The sequence below is a fragment of the Ciconia boyciana genome, chromosome 13 (assembly GCF_034638445.1).
Source record: "Ciconia boyciana chromosome 13, ASM3463844v1, whole genome shotgun sequence".
NCBI lineage: Eukaryota > Metazoa > Chordata > Aves > Ciconiiformes > Ciconiidae > Ciconia > Ciconia boyciana.
The window spans coordinates 1881144-1895061 of record NC_132946.1 but is presented as its reverse complement, the minus strand read 5'-3'; the positions used below and the strand labels follow the sequence as shown (position 1 = coordinate 1895061).

At 47.2% G+C, this 13918-nt stretch overlaps 1 protein-coding gene across 1 annotated transcript; it reads left to right on the top strand.

Annotated features, from left to right (window-relative positions):
• The first annotated feature begins 1005 nt into the window (after positions 1 to 1005).
• On the top strand, positions 1006 to 5943 carry GFER (growth factor, augmenter of liver regeneration). The gene is made up of 3 exons (XM_072878596.1): positions 1006 to 1246; positions 1619 to 1830; positions 2723 to 5943. Exons 1-3 carry the CDS (start codon positions 1040 to 1042, stop codon positions 2883 to 2885), a joined length of 582 nt encoding a protein of 193 aa, XP_072734697.1. The 5' UTR covers positions 1006 to 1039; the 3' UTR covers positions 2886 to 5943.
• Positions 5944 to 13918: the final 7975 nt, after the last annotated feature.

Genomic DNA, 13918 nt, shown 5'->3' with positions numbered 1-13918 from the left:
TCAAGAACTTCCCAAGGCCACTGTGTCTCAGAGGCTGGCTGTGGGATGCGCTTCAGGTGGTCATACCCGCCGGACTACAGGATGAATCGGCCAAAAGCTTTATCTGCACTTTTAGCATGGTGCCAAGCCGCAGCTAACTAACATTTCCACAGGGTGGGAGACCCAGCTCTGAAGCTGATGCCGGGCTGGACCATCACCCAGGTTCCATCGAAACTGGGTCACCGTCCTCATGTGCTTGCAAGCCTGTAGCTCAGCAGGAGTAAAAGGAAAGCCGCTGAATGTCCACTGGAGACCGAAGAGTTGGGGCAAGGCCTGGGCTCTCCTTCACCCCCGAGCAGCCCAGCCGCACCCAGCCGCAGTTGAGGGCTCACTTCTTCAGCATACCTGCCCTCGTGTAACACGTGCAAACGCTCTCGGAAAGACGTAAGTAAATCCTTCCTCAATATAGTTTTACAAGCGTGACAGGTGTTAAAACACGTAAAATTTGATAACGGGTGTGTTCTGCTACAGGTACACGAGTTGGAAGTGAATTATCTACTGGTTTCTTCTTTAAATCACACTGTTGACGGTATCACTGTGCTGGAGATAATGCTGAGGCGTGCTTCGCCACCGCCGGCACGTAGGAGAGCTGCCCCGTGCCACGAGCTCTGCCGCACAGTGTATATATGTATATATATATGTGAGGTGGGCAAGCGCTGGCAGGAGGCTCACGTCACTGCGCCGCGTGAAGAGAAACTCACCCTGTTCTCCCCAAACACAAGATCCAAACCCAGAGCCTGCTGCTCTGGGGGCAAAAACCATCAGAAACGCGCACTTCTGTGTGTGGTGTTTAACGGCGAATGCCTGGGCCGGGCCTCCTCACCCAGACCCGGGAAAAGCCCCGTCCCTCGAGCCAGCGCCCGGCCGGGGGTACAGCGAGGCCCTCCCGAGGCCGAAGCCCGGCCCCGCGGCCCGCTCCCGCCTGAGGGAAACCGGGGACAATTCAAATGGCGGCCTCCCGCGGCGGCCGCCCCGGCCCGTGGTGCACCGCGGCGCCAAGATGGCGGCGCCCAGCGAGGGCCGGCCGGGTCGCGGCGGCTCGCCGTTCCCGGGCACCGAGAGCGGTCCCTTCGCCTTCCCCTTCGCTGTCCCGCACGGCGCCGCGGGCTCCGGGGCGGAGGAGCCGTCCAAGAAGCCGTGCCGAGCCTGCACGGATTTCAAGAGCTGGCTCCGCGAGCAGAGGAAGCGGGCGGCCCCGGGCGGCGGGGTGAGACGGCGGCTTTCCCGCGGGGGGGGGCGGCGGCGGCGGGAGCCTCCCCTGTCAGCCCCGGGGAGCTGTCGTACCTCCAGCCCCTGCAGAGCTGTGAAGCGGGCCTTTGTCCTGCCGCCCCAAGGGTGATGGGGCTGCGTGGTCCCCTCCTCGGGGTGTGAAGGGGCCGGGGCAGGGTTTCCTCTCTGTGGGGGTGTGAACGGGGCCTCCATCTTCTCCGCACAGGGTGCAAAGGGGGGCTCAGCCGTTGCCCCCCGCTGAGGGTGTGAAGAGCCTGTGTCCCCCCATCTTGTCCTCCCACCTGAGTGCAAAGGGGCTGTTTCCCCACCAAGCACCGTCATCCCCTCACAACCTTCTCTCCTGCTCCAGGACCCGACGGTCGCGGAGGAGAAAGAGCCACCGCCGGACTGTCCCCTCGACAGCGAGCAGCTGGGCCGCAACACCTGGGCATTCCTGCACACCATGGCAGCGTACTACCCCGACCACCCCACCGGTGCCCAGCAGAAGGAGATGAGGGACTTCATCAACCTCTTCTCCAAGTTTTACCCCTGCGAGCACTGCGCCGAGGATCTGAGGGAAAGGTGAGTTGCTTCATCCTTTTTTTTGGTGGCTGCTGCTGAAAGGGCTAGCCTGAAATGCAGGGCTGCAGCAGCTGTTTGCCTATCAGCAGCTCTTCCTGTAGGTGGGGTTTGTAGCTACCTGAAGTGGTTTCTTCCATTATTGCATCAATCAGAGTTAGGCTTACTCAGAAAACAAATACCTTTTCTCATGCTGTGAGGTTGTGTGTTGTCTCCAAGGCCTCCCTGAGGCTATTCTGGGATTTTCTGGTTCAAACTGGATTTATGCTCAGTTGTGGGATTAGACTAGGACCTGCAATAATCTGGTTTTCAGGAGGCAAATGTTCTTCTACTCCAGAAAATCCCCTTTATTGGCAACCTCAGCAGTTGGCAAAGACTGGGCATGGGCTGTGACGTTTGATAAAGTTTTCTACTCCTGTTACTGTCAACTTGTTTCTTGAAAGTTTCGACTCCTCTTTTCTGGATGATGAAACCTAATTATTGATTTAGCAGGCATCACATGATAAAACAACTGCGTAGTATTTTTCATTTATTATTATGCTTTTTTTTTTTAATTTGGTGTTTTGATGAACTTAAGTACTTCTTGCTTTTTGTCATAGATAAGCTGTTTGACTCCTGCGTCTTTTCCAGTTGACAAGGCTAGGCATTGAATGAAACCAAGCCAGTTGCAGCCATTAGTATTTTATAGTGGAGCTTTGGCCTCTGACAATATATGACAATATATACAATATATATATTACTGATGTCTGTGCGCTCTCTTCTGGGGTCTCTTTGGGACTCATCTTGCAATAGCAGAAAAGGCGACTCTGGTTGTCTGTGCGCGATGTGCCTGCTTTGGGTATTGAAGTTGGTGACTGTAAAGAAGTAACATTTGTTTCCTCTTCCCTGTTTGCAGATTACGTGCAAATCAGCCTGATACTAGCAACAGAAATAACTTCTCCCAGTGGTTGTGTCTTCTTCATAATGAAGTGAACAGGAAACTGGGGAAATCTGAATTTGACTGCTCTCGTGTGGATGAGCGCTGGCGAGATGGTTGGAAAGATGGTAGTTGTGATTAATCCGTAGAGACTGCTTTGGAAGTCTAACAGCCTAATTCAATCTGGTGTCGAGTCACTACAGGGAGATGTGTGAGTCAATAACTGTGTGTTTGCGTGCTTGTGCGTGTGAGTGATATGGCTTGTGGAAATAAAGGTAAACAAATTCTAAAAGTAAATTTGAAAATCTTATCCTAATAGTATTGTGACAAATGATTACATGAATATATTACCTGAGGGACTGAGGCCTTACATTTGACATGGGAATTGCCAGAAACCCATGAAATTAAGTCACTGACAAACTCGTGGAGACTTTTCATTATGACATTTCCTTATTTTAGGGGCATTTGCTTATTTCTGTGACTAGAATTCCTTTTCCCTGAACACAGTTGTAGAGGGCTGCCCCGTAGCATTTTACGTTTATCTGCAGGCATTATCCTGATGTTTTAGAAAATGCGTCTGATTAATTGTGATTTTCATTTCTGTTGTTCTGACAGAGAAAACTCATGCTGTGTTTTGTGCCAAGTCTGTATCCCTGGATTTCTCTTTCTGAGATCTCCAATGCTTTTTGTTAAGCTTGGATCCAGTTCCTTTGATAAAAGGCCTGAAGGCAGGTACATTTAATTTAAATACTAAAATCATGGAGCCCAGGTTTCTCATTTTATTTTTGTGTTTCAACTTATCATGTAAGAGGACATTGTAGAAAGAGAGACTAAAACAACAAAAAAAGCCCCTCATCTGATGAATGGAGTGAAGTATCAACTGGGTGAAATTCAAATGTTTTAAATTGATTGCTAATTTTCTTTGGATCCAGAAGTGGTATGATGATAAGTTCTACTGAACTACTTATTCTTAAAGCAGATAACCTCTTTATCTCTGCTGTGAACTTTTGTCAGTTGTGAAAATAGCTCGAGACTGATACCTGTAATGAAGCATATTCAGCTTTGTTTAGCATACAGTATTTTTGAGATGTCACTTGTGTTTTGAAATTTTTGATTGGTACTTGCTGACCTGGTTGATATTCTGGTGTTATCCCCTAGCTAAAAATCTCTCTAGAACAAAAGGACTTTACAGGCCCCCTGCAGTATTTGAGTCCTGCTTAAGACTGCAGTGTCAGCTTTACGTAGTATTTATTGCAGAGGGGACTCCAAGGAGCTCCTAGGGTAGAATCCCTCTGTAGACACTGGTCAGAATCCATGCTGTGTGTATTTTTCCTATACTGCATCGATGTATTGATACATAAATGTGAATTTCAGATTGAAGTGGAATAGTAGCATAAACGATTTACATGACAATGCGTGTAAACACATGTTTCTATAAAAAGAGACAGCTTACAAAAAAAAGTCAAAATAATTTCAAGATTTTAAAATAGATAGTGACATCATGCCTTTATTGCACTTCTGGCTGTGAAAAGTTTGCAGGACTTTGCACAAACCATGACAATAGTAGGCTTTTTCATTCTGTACTTCCTGCTGAGGTTTTCTTGTGTGTTTCAGTGAGCTTCCTTATTTCATGCACTACAGTACATTTGTAAATTTACTCTTGCTGATAGAGTGAGTGTTACCTGGAAATGTTAATGGTACTTTTATAATAGCATTAGCTCATATCTAAGAACTTTGATCTTCAAACCTGCGTGCATGGGGCTTCTTAGTGTTTAAAAAAGCAATAAGAACTTTGGAAATACTTTTTAATGTTTTATGGCGTATTCAAGTTCTTTCAGGTTGGACCTGTTAAAACAGTATAAGACAAATTTTATGGTCTTGTTATTCTTGAAGTTCTTTATGTAGTAACATTTCTAAACACAAACCCAACAAAACTGATTATAAGGTACTTCATGAAGTATGCAATCTGACTTGTGACTTGAAGGTATCATTCAGGTTATTAAAAGTGCTCAGAAAATTTCCCTATTGGCATGTTGAGGTTCTCAGAACAAATAAATTCCAGCCCTTGTTTTTTGTCTTTTTAGTATTAAACTCAATCCTCAAAATGAAGCACATTGGTATCCACTAGTGGGGAGAGGACCAAGAAAAAGGCTGTAGCCCACCCCCTTGTGTCAGGCATGACCTAAACTACCCAGTTCTTCAGCAGCTGGGAGTGTGGACAAGCATTTTCTTCTGGACTTGGTTGTGCTAAAGGAGGAATTTACTGTTCTTCCTTTCCAATCTGCCCTCATCTATTCTCTGGGACAATTTCATCACCCATGAAGCAGATGGTGAGATTTCTTCCTAATTTGCTTCAGCATAAATGAGCAGGTTGGTAAAACCTCTGTCTCATCCTTTTTCATCTTAATACTGAAAATGGGCCAGGGCGGTGAGTTGCACTTACTTGTGCGAGTGCACTCGATCTCTACAGCTGAGTCCTAGGGCCGCTGCTGTCTTGTGCTGGCAAGCGGTTGGTGATGGGCAGGTGCACTGTAACCTTCCACCATACTGGAGCATCTGTCCACCTCTTAAGAGTGTGGAGAGGAAAATAAACGTGTATCCTGCTCAAAATCAGGGGGAGCAGCTGTGGCAACACATTTTTTTGTCACCTTGTGTTGTTCAAGGAGGTGGTAGAGGTGTGCAGAAGGAAAAGCCCCTTCTGCCAGCATGTACTGTTCTGCTGTCCTGGCAGTGGTGCAGGGGTAGGGGAAGAGCCTTAAAGCTGAAGCCAGTGTCTTTAGCAAATGCTTCCCATTAAGAGACCACCAGCTGTGGCTGCTAGGATGTTATTAGGGCGGTTTGTAACTTTGCTAAGTGGCCATTTGGTAAAATATGTGCTTGCACTCTGTTCTCTCATGTTCATGGCTTTGCAGAAGAGCTTTGACTTAGATGTTTCTCAGGCATATCGTCATCTCTGTGGTCTTGACTGTGTGGGGAGGGGGGGATTTTTTTTGCTGCTCATTTGTACCACATCTCAAGTTTGCATCCTATGTAAGGAATTTATATGGAAGATACTTGTATTTGTGTACAGAAAATTGTGAATTCCCTTCTAAAGGCACTTGATGAAATCTAGTTTTAAAAATATCTGTATTCAAATTATATGTCCTGTTGATGTGAAAGTAATAAAGCAACTGAGTTCATTCCTGGCTTTCCTACCGCATGAGGCCTTAGGAAAAGGCATGATATTGTGCTGGTGTGTCTAACCTTCTGCATGTCAGTATATTACTGTCTGAGCTTGATTGCTCAACGGAGATTACGTGATTCTGTGTGTGTGTACTGATCAGACAAGGCGGGGCCGCAACTGGTCCTTTTCAGTTGAATTGCTGAATTGACGCAATTCTCTGTGCGCCAAGAAGCTGCAAAAATGCAGTGATTTTGTACAGCAGGTCCTTACCCATCAGATCAGACTTTGGGTTTATGTGGGGACCAGTGGGATTTTTTGTGGGGTTCAAGTGGTTTTTTTGTCGTATGTTTCTAACGGCATTAAGGTAGTGTTACAGTTGGGAGTAGCTCAAATCTTGCTGGATTTGAGCAGGATGGCAGAGGAGGGTGTTATCTTCTGAAGGGCAGCGTTTGTTAACTGCATATTCACCGCGCAGCCATGCACATCCCATCACGTTTGCCAGAAAGGGGAAGCTGTTTCCTATCAATATGAGGAGCCCTTGCAAGACGAAGCACAGTCAGGAGCAGGTGCTGCCTAAGGAGCTTATGGGACCTTCCTCAAGAGCTGCTCCTGTGTAACAGGCACCTGGCTAACCTTTCAGCTTCACAAAGGACTTGCTGTTTTCATGGACTGGTTTGCATTCATAGCTGTAACTTTTTTTTTTCTTCTTCTTTTTTTCCCCTGAAAGCAAAGAGCAGGGAGCCATGAGGGAATTGTCTGTTTCATGAATGGGAGGCAGAGTTGCTTACGCAAGGAACAAGTGCAGATGTTAGTGGAAGCACCACTATGCCTTTAACATTTTTCCAGGGATTAGCTATTTCTTTGCAGTGTGTTGGGTGTATACAGTCTCCTGTTTACAGTAAGATTCCCAAGAGTCACTTTGTTTGCACGTGTCTTTTGCTCCAGCCTGTTATGGGCAGTGTGTGATATTTCTTCCTGTTGGGAGTTTTACAGGCTTGGAGAGGGTAGGGTTTAGATTTTGCTTTGGTTTTTTTGCCCCTTCCTATCAGCATTGATTTTTTTTCTATTCTTCAAGTGGCTGTTCAGGTTTTTTGTCTGAATGATGGAGAGGAGCTGTTCAGTATTTTGTGTAGTCAGGAATAAACATTTCAGTAGAAACTGCCAACAAGGTTGTGTGAAGTCAACTCTTGATTTTGTAGGCTAATAGGAAATATAATAAGTAAGGCAAAACCACAGCTAATAGCATGTAGGCAAATCAGCAGTTAGAACGTACAGGGGATGGGGGTCAGTGTTGTGGTCAGCTGGAGCACTGACCTGGATTGGCAAGTCCCGCAGGGAAGCATACATGAACAACATGTGATGCTTTAGAACTGGCTGACACAGCCAGTTCAGGTGTGTCTGTACCGATGCACGGTTAATTCGCGGTCGAGGGAGCTGAGAGATGGTGGTAGTTGGCATGCAGCATGCATCTACTGCATGTCAGAAAACTTGCCACAACTTGCAAAACTCTGGAAGAAAGGTTAGTTCCTACCAGCTAAGGATAAGTGGGACTCGGTATCCTTATCTGTGCTGATGCTGTGGTATCTGTTATTGCTGTCAGTTCTTCATTTTTGTAATTATTCTTAACGTTCCTGGAAGTAAAGTCTTAACAAGCAGCACTAGCGTTTGCCAAGCTTTGAAACTGTTCTGTTCTCCTTGGAGTGTGAAAATCCTGTCTGCACGTACTGGGCTCGCAAAGGGTAGCTAATACAGCTAAGTTAGGCTGGTGTTTGTCTGGGCTCACAGCATCTGGCACGGTCTAGTGCTTAGACGATGGTCCTGGCACTCAGGCCTGCTGAGTCCTGCTCCTGCCTCTCATGACCTTGCTGTGTCGCTTCCTGCAGAAAGGTGCCCTCTGCTTCTGTGTGTTGTGCTAGTGCAGGCTGTTGGTTTTCCTTTCGAGCACTCCTAATGCAGAAGCCTCTTCCCGGTCCCAGGTTTTCCCTCCCATATAGCAAATACCATCATGCTTCTTGGCTTCTGTTGTCTGTTACTGCAATGTGCTTTGCAGGGGCGAAGCTACAGGGAAAATTTGCTTTGCATCTTAACCAAGCAAACAGTAGAGGGCAACAAAGCATGTATTTCCTTGACTTTCCTGTCTCTTACCCTTCTCTGGAATAGCAGACTGCTCCAGATAGCAAATGTTTTACCCCATGCTAGTCCCTTTCCTGAGGTTTTGGGAGGAGATTTGGGTGACTTCAGTTACTTTTCAAACTAGTGTGCAATACCTCTTGTATAATTACCTAAATGAGGGATGCATTATTTCTCTGACTGTAGCTAAAATCTGCACTTGGAAGTATAATAAAACGGTGTCTGGATTCTATTTCCAGCATGTTTCCTACCTGATCTTCAGCCCATAGCTGGTCCTATATGGAGAAGTTCTGGCTTTTTTATTAGGTCATTAACAGATTGGAAAGGGTGAATGAATTTTATCTGATGATTTTGTAACAGTCACTTTCTTATACAGAGCACTGTGTGTGTGATACAGGGCATTGCTTGCTTGTAGGAAAGCGACTTCAGCTGTGGCCAGCCTTCAGAGGTCCTTTTGGTGGCAGGGGCTGCTTTGGGTTAGATCCCGTGGCTTGCTTTGTTCCTCCTGCGACCTGAGCCAACAGCAAATGGGAGCCAGATGTGTGCCTTGCTTAAAGGTGAGCTGGTCCGTGCTGGTCCACTCAGTTGTGCCACACACAAGCTCTTTAGTGGATGCGCAGATGTGTGTGGGCTCGGGCGCAGACCAGACCTAGGTAAGGGGAACGGTACAAAGCGGTCACGAAACAGGCATCATTTTTAGTCAGAGAAGGGATCAAACTTACTTGGCATGGGTGTCATCTGCTCTGGATGCTTTATGGAGGAAAAAGAGGATTTGGAAGGAAGATCACAAGACAGTCATGACTTCAGCAATGCTGCTCCTTTTGAGATACAGGGATGCAATCCAGCCTTTCTGCATGGGAAGAGGTAGGAAGAAATCCCACAGAGTTTCATGGGAGCCTTGCTTTGAATTAGCAGATCTGTGAGAAGGAAAACAGCTGAGTTGAGTTTAATGTTTTTCCCACAGCAGACACCAGGCAGCTATTTCATGCAGTCCTTCCAAGCTTCCATTTTTCCCACAACACCAAGCTTCAGGTCTAAACTCAAGTCCCAGTACTGGATGGTGCTGGGTGGGGACTTTCCTTTCAAATGCGAAGTACAGTCAGGCAAAGCTGGGCTTTCCCTGCTTCTTCCGTCCTTGATGTCTGGCCCAAGCTACCAGTAGTGTGAAAAAGTGGATTCTGTGACTGTGCCTCATGTCGTGCTTCTTAGATGGGGTAAAAGATATGCAAAGTATGTAAGACAAGGCCTATATAGCTAGAGCACGTGGCTAGAGACTCAAGAGATCAAAATTCAGTTCTTAGTTAGTCATAAGCTTCTTGCTAGACTCCAGGTAAGTCACTTCGTCTTTTGCAGCCACACTTCCACTTCTGCAAAGTGGGGATAAAAATAGTGGTTTCACCAGCCTTTGCCTGTATTTTCGATTTAGATTACAATCTCTTTCAGGGAGGCTCTTTTAATGTGTTTGTACTGCATAGTCCTGGGCCCAAGATTGTTCACTACAATAAAATCACCCATCTCAATCCGTCCCACAGATCCCCTTTATATCAGGTTACATCTTTCTTGAATCTGAGGACCTGTTCAGTATTTGCTATGCTCAGTTAAGAAACGAAGCATTTCTTATTTTCAGTGTATTGCTACAAATACCACATTCATTATGTAAACATCGTGGCCCTTTTTTCCCCCCAGAACTTGTGCTGAGGATCTTGCGTTCTTGTGTAACACGAGCAGAAATGACAATAACAAAAGGACTGAGCTGAGAGAGCTTCTTTGGCAGCAAAGCTTGATGTAGCTCAGACGAGAATTGTAGAAGCTATGCATATCAGAGCACGGCTCGAGCTGCTCGGAGGCTGCCCTGTGTCCTTGTAGCTGTCAGCTCTGCTCCCATTACCATACTTGCTTAGCTGCAACACTGAGCAGGTAGCAGATGACAAGCACCGAAGTCAACTTGTTGGTCAGGCCCTACATGATGTGATCCTAAGGAGGTCAGTTTGGAAAACAGCTAGGGATCTTATTTCCCTTTCATCTAGCTCCTCCCAAGGTGTTGTGCACCTTCATGTAGCAGAGTTCAGCCCAATGACTACATCAGATTAGGTTACTGGTTTGCCAAAACCCCCAAACTTTTCATACTATGAAATATTTTGAGAAGAAGCAAAGAGTAAGTTTACTAGATGAGATGTCAAGCCTGCAATGGCACCACTGGAAAGCATTTTGAAACCCTTTGGGGTTTTTGTTCAGTTTGGTTTTTATGCAAGTACTGAGATATTAACTCTTCTGTTCAAAACAAATGTTATCTCAATTAATTGAATTCTGCTAGCCAAATCTTCCCCTGGCAATTTCAGTTAGTAAAATTTTCTGCCTTTTTTTATAGCATACTTATCTTGCATTTATACTTGCACAGTAACTGCTGAATCCCACCTGAGAAATGGCTGCATTTCAGAAGTGGATGAGTAACCAGCTAATAAATGATCTTCCAGATATTTTTGGATCTCTTAGGGTGGAGGGCATTAAGTAGCTTTCTAGTGATAGCTTGCTAAGATATTGCTAATCAGGAAGTCCGTTCTCTCTGTTACTGGACACTATGAATTTCTAAGCACCTCTCAAATATTTCCATCAACTCTCCTGTTTTTCTAGAGACTAATGGCTGAAAGCAATATTGGCCAAACGCTAATGAATATCAAGCAAAGCATTTCAGAGTAACAAGTAAATGAACATATATCAAAGTACTGCTTCGAGCGTGCTGCCCAGGGAATGTGAAGGGCAAGCTGTTTTACCACCCACGCCCGTGCAAAAGACAGTGTCCGACCTCGCGGAGCTGCTGAAGTCAGTGGGCTGTAAACCGTGGCCGGAGCCTGGCTGGCTCCCTCGGGCCGTGCGCTGCAAAGAGCCTGCGTTCTGCTTGTTTGAATTGCTCGGCCGAAGTAGCTTCACTATAAATACATTGTCAAAGCTGTTCTGAGAGCAGGGCGGTTTCACATCACTTTTATTTTAGAGATGTTAAGCAGAAAGTGTGGCTGATTGGTTTGCCTGCCAAATCAGGAGCGTCCCACTGCTACCCTCTGCCGCAGAGAAAACATGGTCGGTCCTGCTAAAGAAGTCGTATTAACTCATCTTGTCCGTTACCGGGCTTCCTATGGGCCAGGTCCTGATCCCAGCGATCGCAGTGCTGGGATTGTGAAGCAGGGTGCTTAGCCTCAGCCATCCGCTTGGAAATTTTTGCAAATGCGTTCTGCTTCGCAGACCGACGCTAGCATCGCTTACAGTCGTTCAGCTGACAACAGGTAACTTGGTAAGCTTTCATAAATGGGTTATGTCTAGCCATATGCCCTTGAAAAACATCGCCACTCCTAGCTCGGTAGAGCTAGTTGAAATCAGCCCTTAGCTGAGTGGGTAGGGCTGACTCAAGCTTTGAAGAAGGAGAAAGCCCCACATCTTGTCTCCTCAGGTCCACATACTTACTGTCACGTCCACATACTTACTCCTGGGTAAAAAACAGATTGCTTTTTTGTGTTGGAGACAAAGATTAAGAAGTCAACGTGACTACAAGAAGCATGAGGCGAGCCCATGTTTTCCACTACCCTTAATTAAACTCATGTAAAATCAAAACACGGACAGATCTCAGGCACTCGTCTGCGTGCCGCTCTGTTTGCTCCCTGTCACTGAAATCCAGGGGGAATGATAAATGCAGACAGAACTTGTTCAAACTGAACAAATGCTCTGGAAAGTGCCATTTCCAAATGCTGTTCCTTTCCCCCATTTGATGGGAAAAATGTTCCAAGATGCAATATCCTTTCCTGTTATTGGCTGGCTCTGTGTATCTGTTAGCTTATTTGCAGCAATAGGAAGTGAAATAGAAATACAGTTTGCATGTAGGCTGGAGATAGCTACTGTGCTTTGTCTGCACTGTAGCAGGGGACAAAAGCTAGCACGACATGACGTGAAAAATGATTGTATTAACATACTGCACACAGAAGAAGTTGGAGATATGAACCTCGAAGAAAGAGGGCAAGTTTAGAAGCAGGGATTTCTGTGGGGATCTCGCCTGATGCATCACGGTCATGCCCTGAAGCGTATAAACCATGTATCTGTCTGGAAAGGGTTATGATTTGCTCTATGGTAGCATCTGAAAGATTCAAGCAGTATCTTGGTCCCTTGTGCTTTGCATTGTCCGAAATATGCCTGTCCCAGTCGGGACAGATGAGCTGGGCAAGACATTTTAGAAAGGGGGAGCAGAGGCCCAGGAAGATTGAAGTGTCTTGTCCAATGTCACCAGAAAACCAAGAGCAGACCCTGGAGGTCCCAATGATTCCCTGTGCAGTACCCTGGGAGCACGCTGCTCTCCTGCACGTACGCCCTACCGCACAGCTTTCTTAATGCCGCTGGTTTTCTGAGGGTCTGTCCACAGCCTTATACGTGTGTGAGCTGCTCGCATTGCACAGACCCACCTGAGATGTATAGTGTGGCAACGCCTGTACGGGACACCCGCTCGCGGGGCGAGGTGCGGGGCGTGCTGAGCCCAACCCAGACAAGGGAGCCTCCTTGGCACTGGCCACCCTCGGGATGCCCTTGCCATCGTACATGACTCTGGGCTGATGGATACAGGATGGTTTGTTCTCAAAGCATGAAGATGATTTTTGAGGACACTGGAACAGCTGCTTCTAAACTGCTGAAGCTGTTTGAAAAAATCTCACTTATGGTAAGCCCTTCAAGTAAATATGATCTTTGTTAAATCTGTGATTCAGGGATGAGCTGGTGATGCTCTTGACACTGGGGTGCAATCCCTGGCCAGCCCCATGAGACATCCTGCCAGAAGAAAGCAGGAGGGACCAACCTGGCGTTCTCTTCGTAGCCATTTCTTCTTTGCATAGTAAAATGTGATTTCTACCGGGCTGGTGACATTGAGGAACGAAAGGCTGAATTCTGCTTTGCCTGCTGAGAGTCAGAAATAGATCTGGAGAGATGATGACTCACCTGTAATTGAGAAAAACTGAATGGCATCATTATGAGCTTTAACAGTTAAATCCTGATTCCACCTGCCAGAAAGAACAGACCGACAAAGCTGCAAAAGGCCAAAGCGAGCCGGAGACGGGGCCCAGCGCATGGGAGTCCTTCGCTTTCTTACAGGGTTTTGCATGCAAGGGGCTTAACACGCCTGCTACACGCGTACCCCACGGCAGCGGCACCGGTCCCTGCTCGGGGAAACAGAGCTGTACGGACAGCAGGTCGGGAGGAGAGCCAGTGGTGGAAACCATGAGAAGCCCCCCAGCCCCAACCGGAGGCCTGCTTCGTGCCAGCAGTGCATGCGTACTCATCCCTGCGACTTTCCCTGCAGTTCCCGTCCGAAGCAGAGATGATGTCAGAGTTGTCATGGCATCAGTATCTATGGAACCAGGATCATCATCGCGGTGCTATGAAAACTAACTCAGGAGATGGTCCTGGAGCCGCGGGGGGGAACTCCCTTTGCAGTAATAGAGGGTTTTCCTCTGTAAGGTTCCTCTCTTTTTCCTCCTTCCTGCTGTCCCTGGGGAGAGAGTGGGAACAGGGCATGGCCTCCTCCCATCCCACGGCAGCTCTGGGTGCCTGCTTTCCTGCACGAGGAAACCAAGAGCTTCAGCCCCATCGGTCTTCACTTCCCTTTTCTTGCACCAGCTAATGGGCGCGTAACGACGTGCCTTGCTGTGAAGCAGCTGCCAAACCTTTCCCTCTGCCACGCGAACAGGCTCCTCTCGGCCCAAGGCCCTGAGTGAGCTGCCAGCGGAGCAGCTTGCTCATGCTGCAGGTCAGAAAGCCCTGCCTGCACTGAGGGCGGGCTGCGGGGGCCTCCCAGGCGCTCTCTCCCCAGAAGAGGTGACAGCAGCCCTTCCTGCTGTTACATCTGCCCGTCC